Below are 17,283 nucleotides of genomic sequence, written 5' to 3'. Positions count from 1 at the left end.
CTTGAGCCTAGCAAACAAACATACGTACTTATTCCACAAAAGCTAGCCCAGGGCAAATAAATCAACTGAGAAAATGCAAAGAAGCGTAAAGCTCACCAGCTAACCTGGCAGAGAGCAAATCCACTCTTCAAAGGTGATTTATTTATTTATTTATTTTTGCCTCTTCTGCAAAGGCAAAGGACTCGGTTGTGCTCAAACTCATGGCCATGCGTTGCTATGCACCTTGTAAAGTTGGCCTTGCCATTTGTGTTTGGGCTGCTTTATCCAACAACAAAAGCCAACGGCTTGCCCACGCGCACCGAAGCGCAAGGTCAAGTTGTGGGAGTCCAACGGTATATACGTCTATGGCCAAGCCCAGGCACGGCAGCAAGGCACGCTAGGAACACAGACTTCCTACTGTTGAGTCAAGGGGTTGGGGACTAACTATGGTTTAAAAAGCAAAGTTATTGAAGCCAAAAGAATCAATGAAGTCACATGCCAGCAATTTTATTTTATATACTTTTTAATTTCATTTTTGACCTATAGAAAAAAAGACTTCACTCAAAACTATTAATAGCAAGTTTAATGCCTCATGAAATGGAATGCTGTAAAACATAACTGCTAGTTTTTACTTGAAAGCTACAATTTAAGCATTTCCAAGGTCAAGTACAGCATGAAATGTAACAATAAAAGGCTCCGTGAGACTTCTCTCCCCACTGTGCTGTTAATGCACCTGTCTAGCCCAACCACCTACAAAGCACTGGCTGTATTTTTAGTCTTTAATAATCCAGAGACCTTTTTTAGAAAACAAACTCCCAAATTAGTGCCAGTCCAATGTGTTTTCGGATGTTTACTCTGCACTGCTAATCCCAGGTCAAGAGCTTTTATCGCAGCATGAATGTTAAGTAAAAAACAGTGCTGCCCACGTTGTCTTTAAGGCTAGCCTTCCAAAACTGCCATAACCTGAAAAAATACCCCAGAATGTAACTGGAACAAAATCTTTTTGACTGAGCCTCATTTATTTTGAGCTGAAGAGTGACCCAAAAATCTTACTTTTTTTTTTTTTTTTAAAAAAAGTTCATTAAGGCAAGCCTTCATGAAGAATAGTTCGCCTAGGTCAGCATATCTTAGAACTGTTTGCAACAGCATCATATAGGGATATGATTTTTAAGCATCCTGTTATACTGAAAGTGATCCTCATGCAGATGCAGATACGCAGCCAAAAACGTACACCGACAGACACATCTGCCTTTATAACATAACACAGTAGCAGCCATCCCGGCCAAGCGTGTTTTGTTACCGGCAGACGCCGCACCTGTGGCAAGATGGTAACACTCGCAGGTCTTTTTAGTGCAGACAAGACTCTGGCCTTTCCCGAGCCGCCAAATCAGATGCATAATTCACACGGAGCGATGTTAAATCGTTTACTCCTCCGTCATAACAGCTCAAGTTTTAAACAGCAACTTATATTTAGAAATTATGCACTCACAGAAGACAGTAGTAAGTAAACCATTCGCACGTTTAAACAAAAAATCTAGTCATGTGAATTTAAGAGTATGGAAAAGAAGATGAAAATAAGAAAAACACACGCATAAAGTGTGCAACACAGATCATCCCGAGGCTACGCAGCTCAAAAATATTTTCTCTTAAAAATTTTTACAACTGGTTACTTTTTTCATCCAAATTTTTTTTTCTGTATAAAGTGGTGACAGAACGATTTTACAGAAAATGTATTTTTGTTGGAAATTTTAATTTCTCAATCAAAAAGCATTTTTGCCAAGTAGGCAGACAAACCAAAGCTTACGACCTTCATAATTTTTTGATGACTAGACTATAAATTTGATGACGACAAACAACTCATTCAGCAAGCAAAACAATTTTAACACAAGAAATCAGATGAAGTACGTTTTAGCTTAAGCTTCTCTTTTTCAACTAATAGATGAATGCATCACATTCATCCATAAACAATAAGGAAAAGAAGTAATTTATTTAATGCACATCTGGGAAAGAGAACAGTAGTCTTGATTTGTATACTAAAAGCAGAATACAATTTAATTCTCAGACCTGCTTAAGAACACTCTAACAGCTGAGTTCGAAAAGTTGATTAATTTGAAGCTGTTTATTTGTCCAAATTGCTATATTCCAGTTCTTTTAGAAATGGAGGCATAGAAATCAGCAGGCTTACTAGCAAAAGTGGAAATATAGAAGACTGGATTGTTTTCTCTCTTTTTTTTTTAAAACCTTTTTCCACACATAATATTCTGATGACACAGGACAGCCCAAGTCTTTCTAGGATGGTGACATGAGTGTTTCAGAAGCTACATAATGAGCACACCTTGACTAGAAAAGCACTTAGCAAATAAATGGACACCCTGGTCTGTTTTCTTCTTACAAGAAAGTAAGAAAAAAATACCTGAAAGCAATTAAAGGTCATGGATTTCTCTCTTCTGAGGTTTGAAAAATACAAGCATCAACTGCTTTGTATTGTTTGCACTTTTTTTTTTAAACAAGCCGAACACTTATTTTATCCTCATTAATATTACGACATACGTAGTTTGTTGAAGGATTTTAATGGCCAAAAATAAAAGACAACAGTTAATACACTGCTCTAAACTGAAGCATTGAAGTTTTCACATCTGTTAAACGGAGAACTTAAATTAATCAAATTGATCTAATGGAAAATACATGCTAACTTTCGTAGTTTACTTTCAGACTGGCTCTCGTCACCATATTAATCTTGAAGACATGAACACCACACGCCAGTTGTCAGGTCAGCTGGAGCTGCTAAACCCCAACCTCACACCCTAGCTAAGAGCAGCAGCGTTCCTCCAAATGATACATCTTCAGCAAGGTTTTACTCTGATCTAAACATGATGGGAATTTATGTTTTAATGTACAGAAAAAGGACAAAAGTAGTCTCATCGTAACAAGCATTCTGACCAAAATTTATATAGAAAAGTGAAACATATTGATGACTTGGCGGGGGTGGTATAAAGATTATGCAACATGCTATTTAATGCCCTGAAATTTTTAGTCCTAATATTTTAGCTTCAAATTTCCACGGCAGCTTCACATGGGAAACACCCACACAGGTGCTTAGGTATCAAGTAGTCCATGAGATGTCTGCACATGTCTAAACACTTTGCTAAGCTGCAGGCTCAGCAGCGGTTCCCAAACTGTGGACAGCACCGGACCACCCGTGGTCCACGAGGAGCTGCAAGCTGTCAGTGGAAAGCTGCTTTTTTATGTTGAACTGGCTCTCTTCTTTGTTCCCAGCTGTTACAATGTGTTAAAGACAACTAAAAATCCATGAAAGAAACACTTTTCCAGTATTACTCTTCCCTATCAGCACGAAGTGCAGTGGTCACAGAGCTGGTAGGTGAGCACAGATAGGAAGGGAGCGGGTCTGCGAGACAGCAAAAGGGAGTTGTTCCGTGGCACGCACAATTAAGACACAGCTTATGCTGGGGATGGGGAGAGACGAAGTTTGAGAATTGATTTAGAATCTATCTTGCATTACACAGAACAAGACTGTGAACAAATCCTTCTATTTAAATGTTATTCCTGCATAAATCCACTTACCGCCATATAAGCATTTGTTCCAACATACGTCTTGGCTATAGAATTCACCAGCTATCAGACAAAACAGTCTGTTAGAACAATATAAAGATAATGTGGAAATAAAATGGGCAATTATTCCTCATTTAACCTACAATCATCATTCCTATAAATCAACTAAAAATTATGTAAAAGGGAACAAATTTATCTGCAAAGGCATTAAAAATGATTAAATCTCTCTTTTGTTCAGAATGAGAGTTCCAATTTAAACAAGCACTGCATTACAGTTTATGGCAGATAACCTTAAACAATTCTGTTAAACAGGATGCTTATCGCTTTAGTACCCCAAACTAGTCTGATATAAAAAGTCAATTTGAAGTAGGATTGAAGGCACTCATTTTTCAGTCAGCTGGCTCAAGATGCGAATAAAGCCACATTCATCACTTGAATGCAATGAGCACTAAATACGCTGGAGGGACAACAGACTCTGACAACTTATAATACAAGGCTGACCTTCTCTTTGGTCCTCATGTTTGGCTGAGAGTAAAGGTGCTGAAATTCAAATCAACATCACAGCAAGCTCATGGGTCACTATCAGAGAAGTTCTCCAGGGAGGCCCAAAATGGAAATTAATTAAAATTTGTGCTGCACATTGTAAAAGCCCACCACTATTGTTAGTCCCAATATTAATTTTTATTGTGGGCCAGTTGGGCTCCCCAGACACATCTCTCGTTCTGCCCTCCCTTTTGTCTGGCCAAAACACTTTCATATCAAAGCTGCATATCAATGAAGTTTGCTATTCGTAAGTAGTAATTACAATATCAGCAGTTTTTACTGTCATTAAACAATGAACAATCATATTCAGATGAAGAAAAGTCGCCCAGAGATTAAAAATGAATAGGGCTGTCCCTGCAGAGGGGAGCTTGCTGTGGGGCTGTTTGTCTGGCAGCCAGGTGATTCTGGCCTTAGAAAGACAGCGGGCAGATATCTAAAGGGGGAATTACCTGAGTGCTAACCCCAAAGTCACACAGCTTCACCTGGCCTCGCGTGTTCACCAGCATATTAGACGGCTTCACATCTGTTCAGGGAACAAAACTGGATTTAATCTGTGTTATCCTAGATAGGCGTCATATACACAGAGATCGCTACGAATACTGGCACGATAGATGTTAACAGGAAATACATTTCAAAGATATACTTCAAATGCAACCTCTGGTTTGTAACAGTCAGTAGCACAGACAACGTTATATCTGTACCTCTCAAATACCGATAATGCATGTTATTAAATCATAGAGTCATTTAGGCTGGAAAAGATCCTTAAGGTCATCGAGTCCAAATCTGCAGGTGCCACCAAACCGGGAGGGAGAGCAAGTGTGCTGAAGGATGGGACCTAGAATTCAAAGTGATCTTGATAAATTGGAAAATCAGACTGAAAAAATGAGATTAAATTCAATAGGGACAAGGGGAAGCACTACATTTAGACAGGGATTAATCCACTGCATAAATATAGGATTAAACAACTGCCTGGAGCGTAGGCTGGAGCAGGTCTGCAAAAAAGGATCTGCAGATTACGGCGTGAAGTGGGAATGACAGAGAGGGAACAAACTCTGTCACTGGACAATTTAGGAAGAAGCCAAAAGCAACGGTGCGAATGGTGAAGCCTGGTTTAGTATCAAGGGACAGCCGCGCTGACCTTTTAAGGTTCATCCCAGCCCTGCGACTTTGTGTTCTAACACTGCAATTAACCCTGCCTCCCTCTTCTCCAACAGCCCACGCTTAATTCCATGTAGTGACAAGAGCAGAATTTAATATTCTAGAAAAATTACAAAGTAATCCATAGAAACACCTGCATATAGGAACACAGGCGAAACACAAACGCACAGGCACAAGCGCATCCTCCTGCCCCAGGAACATGCACAGCGCAGCTTCGCTCTCACGCACACCATTATTCAAAGCTGCTGGCTTCCACCTCCACGGCTTCTACTGCATAAAACGCCTCCGATCTCGCGGTTTCAGAGCTTTTACATAGGTTAACTGCCAGCGACGCCTTAAAATGATTACTAATCCCACTCCAGCAAATAAAACATCAATATACATCGTAAAGGCAGATTGTCGGTGTAAAGATCTTAATGCTGACCCCCTCTGATGCCAAAAGACATTGGTACACTTCTGTTGCATACTGTAAAATCGACGTGTGAATAAACTGCTGAATACCCAGCCTGACTGTAGCGCCGCAAACATTGAGCACCTTTCTCTTCCAGGGATACCAGTCAGAAAGCATAATGCATGCGTTATGGCCTGGCTTAAACTTGGGAAGATTAGAGCACAGTGGCTTTGCCTAATCACTGCTTTCTTCTGTCAAAATGGATTAAAAGCAATAGCTTGTGTCTCTCCCTTCTTTAAAAGTGAACACTAGTTGGGTGCAGATGGATGAAACCCAACTAGAAAAGAACCTAATTTTGTTTATCATTAAGTTTGCCTTTGTTTAGCAGATGTTTTCTGGTACCACAGTAGCTTGCTTAATTTGTCTCTGTAACGTAGAAATGTATAACCTCAATTAACAAGCTGATTAAACGTTTTCCTATATTTGAGCTAAAAATCCAGTTTAGAAAAGGGGAGCACTCAATAGTACATTACATGGCTTAAGTGGATCTGTATGTTTTAAGTTAGGTATCAATACTGCCGATACATTTTGCAATTTCCCCCCAAAGCCAAACAAAAAATCCGTCACGAGCGTCTCTACCATGTTACAGCACTGACAGACTCCATTGGCGTATCATGATCTCCATTTCGTCTTCAGGAATTCAATCCACGTGCTGCATTTTTGATGGGTTTCTACCTATTGCCCCGCCTCAGGTGATGAGACAAAACACCGCTACAGAGCGATCCACGCAGTCACAAGATCTCCCACACGCTTCCCAACAACAGTTTAGAAATATGTTTTTTAACTAAAACTTCAGGGAGACTCAAATATTTGCTTGTGGCAAGCCGCTCAGCAGCACGCTCCTCCCCGGTGTCGAGTGACTTTGCTAAATCTAACAAGACATGCCAAGTACATCAGCAGGCTCTATCCTGAATCCCGAGAAGAACAGTAAGTTGCATGGTAATCCTGTTTAACCTTCTTTCTAAAAATATGGCAGCCAATAGAGCTACCGCGCTACTAGGCTTGCGCTGAATTATAACGAACTAAATGGCAGATGCAATTACACACGCGGAAAACACTGACGTTCTGCACCAAGAATCCAGCCGTTGACCGTACGAACACTTTTAAAAGAAAACTGCAGTATAACGAGAGGCTCTTGCTTTTAATTGTAAAGGACGTAACAAAAATAGTTAATAACCAAAGGGTCAAGAGAAACATTTTGGTGTGGTACGGCTGGAAATAGGTTTGTGGGATCAGGACCGGATCAACGCCATTGTTTTCTAACAAAGCAAAGATCCTTTCACTCCGAGTGAAGGGTGTGGGAAGGCAGAAGGAAGCTCTAAGCATAAAACACTACGACCTCAAGGAAAGTGAGGAGGAGGCAACATGCATATAGCCAAATTTTCCTTATATAAGGACTCAACCACGTACATTCATGAGAGGAAGGGGCAGGAGGTTCTCCAAGGGCAGCCCACAAGTCCTTGTTCCCTTAACACGACCCACCAGAGGAAACCACCAGGCCACATTTGTCCCGTCCCGCCAGGTCTGCCCAGCTCCCCCCAAGGAAAAGCCAAGGCTCCATCCAGCCATCGCCTTGCGTCACTGGGGATCTGCAGACCCCAGCTCCCCTCCCCTGCTACCACGTGGGATGGGACAGTAAGTCGACATAATTAAAAAAACATCTGTCATTCATTAAGCATTGCTTGAGCCTGAAATCCTTCCACAAACAGAACTAAAAAAAAAAATAAAATAATCCTACAAGGAAAAGAAGCAATGGGTGCTCAGCCCGTAAAGGACGGGAAGCCTGTGCAGGTTGGGGACTCTGTTGAGCAAGCTGCAGCCAAACAAGCACTGCTAAGAGCAAACACGATCTGTCCTTGCAGCAGAATTTAAATAGCACCGCAAACGGGGGATTTAAGCAAATATTTGCTATGAATTCCAACAGTTGCATTGATCTCCTCAAGAAAAAAAGGAAGTGACAATCCTAGACAAAAATGTCACTTCACAAAATATCCGCATTGGAAGTAGGGAGAAAAATCACCCAATCAGTAAATTAGCCTTTTGATTTCATAAACCGCTTCAGTTAATGGGTTAAACATTTTTGGTTTTGGAAAACAAATGTGCATAAATAATGTTCTGCACCATCTGCTTGTGATTAATATTACTGTTTAGAAGTGGAAGAATTTAAACAAGAGCCAAAAGGGGTCATTATGCTCCCATTACCAGTGCTTGCTTAATACAAATGATTTCTATGAAGCATCATTACAGAGGATGAACAAGTCCTCTTTATGATATATCTGCCTAAGTCGTTTCACCTCTCCACAAATAAATGGGACCTCCAAGCTCTTACTCACCAGTAAACAGAACTGTCAGAGGTTCAGCTTTTTGAACACCAAACGTTTTGGTCATCTCGCTTTATCGAAAAGCAAACAGATTAATGATTGGGGGAGAAAAAAAACCAGCCAGATTTTTAAAAGCTGTCTCTTGACTTCTTCTGTCTTTTAAAAACATAAACCCACAATACGCCAGGTTTAAGGGAGACAAGCGATACAAAAGCACAATTTTAGCTGCAGACAGCTCACAGAACATTACTGTTAAAGTGAAGCTGCTGGAAGAACGAAAATATTTTCTTGCCATAACAACCTCATCAGCGTGTTTTTTGCAGAGGCCAGGATTATTTCTTTTTAAATAAGCCTAATTGGTCCATGAGTCTGCATGTATGTGTTTAGCTCTACATATACACACATAAGTATGTAAATGTATCCATACACATGCCCTAGTATTTTTGTTTGTGCTTCTCTATATGTGGCAGTGATGCCGATTATTTCTCACGAGGCTAAAAAGAGTAGGGGGGGGAAGTCAGATACGCTGCTCTGGACATCTTTGGTGAAATCCGCAGCAAACAACAGTTACTGCTGAGAAGGTGGGAACACTCATCATCCATATCGCACTAGTGCCTGTCCCTACCAACCAGCTCGCCTCAGCTCCAGTAGCTTATGTCAAAACAAAGAGGATTTGAAAATCCTGGGGAAAAAAAGAGATGGTCCGAGTGATGCACAAACCTCCCTTCTGTCACAGACAGCCATGCAACCAACAGCCAGTCCAGGAAGATCTCCAGATCATCAACCCTGCTCAACCTCGCACGTCGCAAACCAGAAAACACTTCCAAAACTCCGACACAAATTTAAAATCTAGTCAGAACCCAAGGTGCCCAAACCGTGCGATGTATACTGGCCCCTGGTACACATACAGTCATGCATACAAATACAGATCAGTACAATTAAACACAGGCAGCTAACATTTATTTCATACATTTCCTTTTATAAGGAGGTGTGAACAGAGAAAAACATACCAGATAAAATGCATACGGTCTATACTTATTCTTGAACTTAACAGATTTTGGTTTGTCTTTATACAAACTTTGACTTTGTACCTGATTAGACTTGTTTAATTGCTAATTCTGTTTTAAATCTAAGTTAATTTCTCATTACCCTTCCATTTCTACTTCTTATCCTCTGGGGAAAAGAGCACACTTATCATTGGGACATTCTCACATCTTCCAAAGAAGTGCTGTAGGTGTTAATCTTATGTTTATGTTTGATGTGGGTGTGATGACTATGACTACAGCTCTGGGTTTATTAATATGCATGGCTATCACCTCATTAGTTGCAAGGTTTGTTTTGAAGTTAAGCTGTAATATTTGCTGAAATGTCTGATCTGGAATAAAAGACTTGCTCATTGTTTGCTTCCTTTGCTTTAATCCATGCTCTAGTCACAAACTGTCGTTTGCTGCACTGCCTTACACAGCTTCTTCACGATGATTGCTTCTCCACCTTCGTTATCACCACAGTGGAAATTCTTGACTCCTTAGCCCACACGAGCTTCCTGCACAGTCTGCTTTCCATGTGACAGCAAGGAAATCAGGGTTACATTTTCCTTCGTTTACCTCCGATGCATTAAAACCAGTAGACAGCTGAACGAGATTACTTTGAGAAATAGGCATCTTCCTTGCACTGAATTACTCTGTGCCCATTTTTAAGATATGGAAGCACACACACATTTTCTGTACCTTAAGAATGGGTACAGAGTAACAGGGAAAACCACTCCCTTGAGGAAACTCAGCTGGATGCTCGAATGCTAGTTATCCCCTCCATGGCATCTTGCAGTGCTGTTCTCGCCTTGGTCAATCCAGCAACAGACCAAGGCCAGAAAAATCTCAAGTGTGATGGAAAAATCAGTTTCTGTGCTTTTCTTTAGACCATAGCAAGGACCATACATAATTCATCAAAAACTCAGAGCTGCTCTTCAATCAAGGGAATGAAACCCATGCAGCAGGGGAGATTCTTTTTTACTGAGAAAGCAAAAAACCAGACCCAGGTTCTAAATTTATAGCAGAAGAACAACACAACGTTACAGTTAGAGTATTTATGCTTGACCACAATGCTCTCTCCAAATCACGTTCAGTAGGTGGCCAGAATCTTTAATGAAAAAACTCAAAATGGAAAGAAAAAAACCCAATTCAAATCTGCTTTTTCTTTTTGGGTGTTAGAGAAGTGCAGCAAAGACTGTATAGCCTATTCAGAGCAACATCCAGCCATGGATGCTCCAGCTACTTTCTCTTTTCTACTTCTTCTGATGGTTGCAGTGGCAGATCTGGCATCTGGACTGTTCACCCTCTTGCTGAGAGTGGATGGAGCTGATAAATCTCTGCATCTGGCAACATCCAGGCTAGTAGGTGAAATGTTTAAACCACCATCAGAATGAAGCCTCCTTGGTAACCTGTCTGCACCGAGCTGGTCATGGACTCTGGGTTATTTCTGTTCTTCTAATCCAGTGACAGCCTAGGGTCACGTACACCAGCAGCCTCAGCACTTCACTCACCCTCTAATCGGGGGTAACAAAGCCAAGTCCTTACGTGATCTCTCCTCACTCTTCTGGCCACAGCCCTCTTTCTCCCACCCAGGAGAGTGCCTGTGCTCTCACGTCAGAGCGATCTCCCAGGAGGGAGATGCTGTGAGACCGAGGAGGAATTGAAGCCCATGTCCCGGTGCACAGCTGCTCGCTGAGCCGTTACACAAAGGAAGGATCAATCTCCTCCTCCGCTACAAACTCTCCACCAAAGCCTGAGGACAGTCTGAGCCTAAGCTCCAAGGAGGGGCAGGACCTCAATACAGACTGATAATTAGTGTTTCCTATTAGCTTCTTCATCCCTTTCAGTGCTCAGATTTCTGGATGACTCTCCGGAGGTGCCTGGCTCCTCGCACTGATCACACCAGGACGCTGGGCGCCTAACCCAGGCACTGCTCCTCACCTTGCCAGAGCCTCACACCTACTTCTCAGCCGCTCCAAAACTAGGCACTCCAGAAGAAACGGTCTGACATATTTGGTTTGCAACTTAAAATTTTCTACGTGTGTCTCTACACTTCTCTTTCAATCACAAACGATGTCGGTTACTGCATGCTCCAACTGTGCACACGGGCTGAGTGAGCAGATGGGTTAAATTAAACAGTATTGTTAGCGACATTAGGAACCAGAGCAGTTACTTTCAGACACTTTAGAAACATTATAAATGTAATGAGTTTCTCTTTCCTTTTTTTTTTTTTTGGGGGGGGGGGGGGGGGGGGAGGGTGGTGGTGTAGGGGGAAGGGCTTCTTTGTTCTTCAAACAGCATTTTCCACTGTTTCCAGAGCTGACGTTGTTTTTGAAAGTTCTAGTATATCTGAATTAACTTACCACAAGAGATAAATTTTTAGCAAGATGTAACAACATTAATAAGCAAGAAATAAATGAGAAATTTAAAAAAAAATACAGATTAGTGTCAGGAAGGAGAATAAACAGCAAAACCTAAAAAATGGCTTATGTCCAAGCAGGTTTAAAGTTTCTTTCATTATTCATGACCATGTTAGAGGACAGTGGGCCACAATTTTAGAGCTCTGAGACGCTAGCAACACTTGTGGCTGTCACGTGAGATTTCTGAAGTACATAGGAAAATTCATTAGCTATCTTCTAATTTCAACACTAGTCAAAAATCTGATTTTCCTTGCTGATTTTTCCACTTGGCACCTGTTTGTAACCCTAAGCATCTAAATGTCTATCAAATTCATTTCCCTCTTTAGTCTTTTTCTTTGGAGGGGAGGAGGGAGGGCAATAAAAGAGAACAGCAGTAGAAATATTTTATCAGAAAATCTGCAAGGCTAATGAGTAAGATTCATTCTGCATTACTCTGCTGGAATCAAACCAGATGTTAGTATGGTCTACTGTCTCTGTAGAAAGTGTTGTTAAAATAATATGATATATCCCTGGAAAACAGAAAACGTCTGTTACTCACCTCTGTGTAAAATCTTTAGACTCCATAAATAGGTAAGGCCTTTCACAACCTGAATTTAAAAGAAAAAACAACACCACATATTAAAGATTCATAGTAAGATACACATCTCAGCTGGCGCGAATCGTTAAATACCCGAGTTCCGACGAATAACGGAGCCAGGACCATGAAAAGGGGAGAGAAACCATCCCTTCCAAAGGATCGCAGGACCCAGATGAGCCCCTGCTGCAAACCTGCTGCGGACTACCCGGCAATGGGCTCTTTAAGAACACACGAACGAGTTTCTTCCCAGGATCTTTAAGTTGAAGTTAGTTGAGCTTATACTGAATCCCTTTAGGCATTCCAATGTATTTTCAATTCACCTATCTTTGCTGGGGTGTTAAAAATCATGAAAGACAAAGTGTGTAATGATTTGTCTTTGAGCAACAAAAGCAACCCAGTGAAATTAAAGGTCAGAAAATAACAAAATCTCCGATAGCCTCTTCCACGTCATCCTCCCTTTCCCTTTCGTTCCATTTGGTACATCTGTACTTTTTCCTCTTTTAATTCCCATGCTTTTACTTACTCAACCCAAGCCTTACTGTATCCCATAGCCCCAGAAAACACAACTGGGACCCCTAAAAGATAAAAATTGGGGCAGATAAAAATTGGCGGCTCTTCCAGATTTTGCTCCTTCCACTAGCTGAACTGTTAAAACCAAGTTTAAAAACCTGTTACTCCAGTACTATGTTGGAGTGCCTTATGTACGAGATGCATTTGAATGAAAATTCGTAGGACATGCATTTACAGTATGAATGCAGGTGTGCTTCCCAAAATAACAACCCGTGACACTTCCTTACACAGAATACATACATACGGCTCTTTCAGATCTGGCAAGATCATCACCGGATCCAACCACTACTCTGTTTATTTTCTAAATACAGAATGATTATAATAGCCCCAAATTAAACAAGCTGTTCAGTCAACTCGCTACGAAAGCAGTTGGATATTACAAGTTATCCTCTCTGCAGGTTTTGTTTCTGTAAAGTAATTAAACCCCAATACTTCTTGCATTTTTAACATTGTAATTTTCCCCCTAGATTTACTACTTTTACAAGCCCAGAGAACTAACAAGATTCAACACACACACTTCTATTACCTGCTTACTTTTTACCCAAACCATCCCTGTTGTCTCAGACAGCTTTTTTAATAGAGCAAATCTTTTTTACAAAGTTTCCATCTGAGATGACATTTCATTCATTTTCCTGAGACACCCTCTTCGTGCATCTCCAGAACAATAAAGCATTTCCGACATTTGTAAAGTTGTGTGAGTTTTTCAGACAAAACAATTACATTCTTTTCATTGTCTGAGTATACTGAAATGAAATTACTTCTGTTGCAGCGATCAAGCAGAAGTGCTAAAAATATTATACAGCCTCAAAGCAGATAGCATAGTAATCTCAGCCTTCCTATTGGATTAGAAACCTATTTTAAAATTTATTCTGTAACCAAAAACAACGTCAGTGGAATCTGAATCTCTTTTGTAAAGCAAATAATGATTCCGGATCCCCAGTAAAATGCTCTAGGTGGCAATTCCTCAGTGTTAAACTCACACTCCACACCCAACTATCTCATGGCCTCAGATGGTAATTACCTGGAACAAAAGGCCTTAGCCAAATTCTGCATGCCCAGCGGTGTGGCCTTGTTCACGTTAGCCTTTCAAAAAGCAAAACAGGGGAATTCTACTTATCCAGCATTTTGACATAAGAAGAAGAAGGAAAAAAAAAGTATTGATGCAAAAATATATAAAGGGAGTGCAACATTTCAGGCTTCCTCCAATGGTGAAAGTGATTTTGAGAATAGTAAGCTTCTTTGATTATGAAACATATATTTAGACTATTTAAAAACTTTAAAATCATTATAAAAATTATTTAAATTATTTTAAAGCATGTATTCATAGAAAGAAGGAAACATTTCCTACCGGGAAAAAAAAGAATCAACAGCTGTGAGTTATTAAACATCTTTATTATGGAACACGTGCTGAATAAGCAGTTATAAAAGACACGGTATTAAACAAACTCTCACATTCAGATTCTCTCTGCATCAGTGCACGAAGGAATGAAAAGAGTTTTTCCCTTTATCCTGGGCTGCAAATATGTGCACAGGAGCCTCCCAAATGGACCAACCTAATATAAAGGACTGTTACCTTACATTTGCCTGTTAGGGAAGGACTCTTCAGTATTAAAAGTTATTCTAAAATGGTGCTGGAACAGAGTATCTTTTGATTGAACATCTAGCAGGAATTATTGGTATTCAGTAAAGTAGGTTTTACAACAATGACTTGACAAAGCCTTGACACAAAAAGTACTTCTACCTGCTGTCAATCACTCACTCTCTTGACAGTTCAAGTGCACATCCTTTCAGGGAGAACTTCAATCAACATTAGCACTCAAAATACAGTGCACAATGTCACTGCTTCAGAAATTGAAGTGAAAATAAATGTGTGAAGTGGCAAGCAAAGGTAGAAGAGATTTTACATCGGCAGACCCAAATAAGTACACATTGGTATGAAAACAGGAGCGACCACAACATCACTTTGGGGTTCCCAAGATATACTTTTCCTTTGGAAAAACCACACCAGCCCTTCGCACAAATAAAGAACACAAGAAAGAAGAGAGGTTTCCTCTTCTCGTCGACACTGTCCACACAGGCAACCAGGATGAATTTTATGATGAAGTCGGAGATTCCCTCCAGCTCTTGGGGACCCAACTCTCAGCAGACTCTACCTCACTCTTACCACTTTATCCTGCCCCTGAAAAAACAGTGCTTCTTCCCAAGCCCTGGCAAATGCTTTCCTCCTTTCAGGATTTCTTTTCACTGCCTTGCTTTATTTTCAGCATCCTGTCTTTCAGCCTCAAACTTCCCCCCAACATTTACTCCTCAAAAAAATAAAGGAGAGAGAAGAGTATCACACTCAGCAATACATTCCTGCTATTTCACCTTGAAAGCTGATTGTCCATCACAATTAACGGTGATCGCTTCTTCAATGAGAAATGGATAACAAGAATGCAGAAGAACACTATGGTGTAAAGACTACATATATTCTACACGACTCTGTGACATCCAGTTTAATTCTCCGCAGATACACCAGAAAAAACACAACGGCAGCTGCCATCATCAGAAAATGTTTGATTGTCTCAGCAGACAGAACTCTCCTCTGGTTCCTGCCAAATCATGAGAAAGTCTCGGGAGAGTACGAGAAAGCAAGTACCATTCACAGAATCATTAGGGTTGGAAAAGACCTGTAAGACCATCAAGTCCAACCATCACCCCAACCCCCCCATGCCCACTAAACCATGTCCCGCAGTGCCATGTCCACACGTTCTTTGAACACCTCCAGTGATGGTGGTGTTCATTAAGCAGTGCATTGCAGGTACCTGGTAAGCATTTATAGCAGTATTTCAAGGAAACGAGTGAGAAATGAGTAGCAACACAGTCCTCTCCTTTCACCTACAGAAAGTAGCGTTGTTAAAAGGATGTCTCTCAGGTAGTACAGCCCCAGCCCGTAGAGCTCACAGAGTGCAAGGAAATGACCTTGACTACAACTCCGTGTTTAATTGAGCAAGCGCGACACAGGGCTAACGTGCTCCCTTTGCCGCGTCGTGTCGAGCAGACGCAGACCTTGTTCTAGACCAGCTGGAATTTCCTGCGCCTTTCGTGCTCATTGCTGTGAGTAGGACAGTTGTTTTTAAGGGTTGTCAGGCCACTGCTTTTCACGATGATTACATTTGTGTAACAAGAGTGCAAGCAAGAAAATCATCAAGTCAGAGTGAGGGGAATGCTGGGATGCTGCTAAACGTCTATACGTGCCCGCATCATTTTCCTCTGGAAATGGTTTCACTTAAAAACTTCTACAAATATAACAAAAGGGTATTCTAATTAACAGATGTGCAGGTCACACATATTATTAAGCAGCTTCAATAGACTAATGCATTGTACATGTCTCGGGAGAATAAAAGACAAATGACTGTGTACATGGTGCAAGGAAGGTGGAAAGAAAACATACAGACTGGGAAAAAGAGAGACTACGGACGTTCCAGATTTTGTCCATAGAATCCATCCATGCAAGCTCCAGCTTTTGTTTGACATTCTCCTTCTCATCAGTACACGAACAGAAATCCTCCAGGCTTTGGGTAATCTTCACAAGCTGTTCGGGGTGGGGATTACGGTGTCTGTGTACAGTACTTGGCAAAAAAGGTGCTCCAACCCACAAAATGGGCTGCTGGGCTCTACTGAAACGTCAGACACCAAGATGCAGGGTAGCCATTTGTGAAGACTTAAAGGAGCCATTCCTGCTGCCACTGATAAATGATAAAGAAAACAAAGGCTTTCACCGCCTCCTTCCAACAAGTCTACTATGGCAATCGAACAAAAAAAATCAGCACCAGAGCAGAGGAAGCTGCCAGTGCTGGTTCAGCCTCAGCGCACACCTTCTGTTACGGAGAAGAAGGAGAAAGGGGCGAGTTCCTCCTCTGAAGGCACCCGCTCCTTTGTTCACCTCTTTACTGACCCCCTGCACTGCAGTGGGCACGGTAAAGGTTGCTAAAGCAGCAAATAAAATAACTAGGAAAAGTTAGGTGTCAGCTCACCGTCCGTGTCAGGGAGTCATGCTCACTAACTAACGGATCTGTAAAGAGATGACCCTGCAGGTGAACAAAAGAGAAATAAATATCTCAAGACATAAAAGATGGGGCTGAAGCACCACCATTACGGACAAGTGAAAAATTGGAAGAGAACATCTGCAGAACACCAAGCTGGGTGGGCTGGGGAGGATGGGGGAGAGGAGAGACAAAAGCAAGTAAGGAAATGATAAGGTAAGTTAGCGTGGATGTACTAAGTACACAACATGAAGCGAGACAAGGAAAAGGAGAAGGAAGAAGCATCTGAAGAAATGCTTGAAGGCCCATCCCAGTAGTATTACACTATACACATGCCACTTAGCGTCAGGAATATGAGGACACCATGAGCAACTTATCATTCATTGCTCCATAGGGAAGAAGAGATGAAACGTTTTTACTCTGAACTAAAGGTGAAAAGCATTCAAATTCCATAAGAAACTGCTAGGCTATATAATGAGCAGATTTGAAACTACTTAGAGGAAACAGCATCAGAGAAGGATGTTCATCACCCTGGGCAGGCCACACAAATTAAGAGAAAGTAGAGCTGTGAATTACAATGAACAGAGACTAAATAGCTGCCTGTGTTGGATTAAAGGATTTAAATTGTCAGCTTGATGTAT

General features: G+C 41.1%; 1 protein-coding gene across 3 annotated transcripts in view; it reads right to left on the bottom strand.

Moving 5' to 3' along the window:
• MAP2K5 (mitogen-activated protein kinase kinase 5) overlaps positions 1 to 17,283 on the bottom strand; it is a 140,546-nt gene that overhangs the window by 65,955 nt on the left and 57,308 nt on the right. For 2 of the 3 annotated variants that reach the window (XM_059823742.1, XM_059823743.1), the window contains exons 13-15: positions 12,009 to 12,057; positions 4,542 to 4,615; positions 3,562 to 3,612 (exon numbers count right to left, since the gene is read on the bottom strand). In XM_059823742.1, the coding sequence (XP_059679725.1) occupies positions 3,562 to 3,612; positions 4,542 to 4,615; positions 12,009 to 12,057 (174 nt within the window). The remainder of the gene's footprint in view (positions 1 to 3,561; positions 3,613 to 4,541; positions 4,616 to 12,008; positions 12,058 to 17,283) is intronic. The other variant, XM_059823744.1, reaches the window with a different exon arrangement.

Source organism: Gavia stellata, chromosome 13 (assembly GCF_030936135.1).
Source record: "Gavia stellata isolate bGavSte3 chromosome 13, bGavSte3.hap2, whole genome shotgun sequence".
Lineage (NCBI taxonomy): Eukaryota > Metazoa > Chordata > Aves > Gaviiformes > Gaviidae > Gavia > Gavia stellata.
This window is presented reverse-complemented; position numbering and strand designations above follow the sequence as displayed.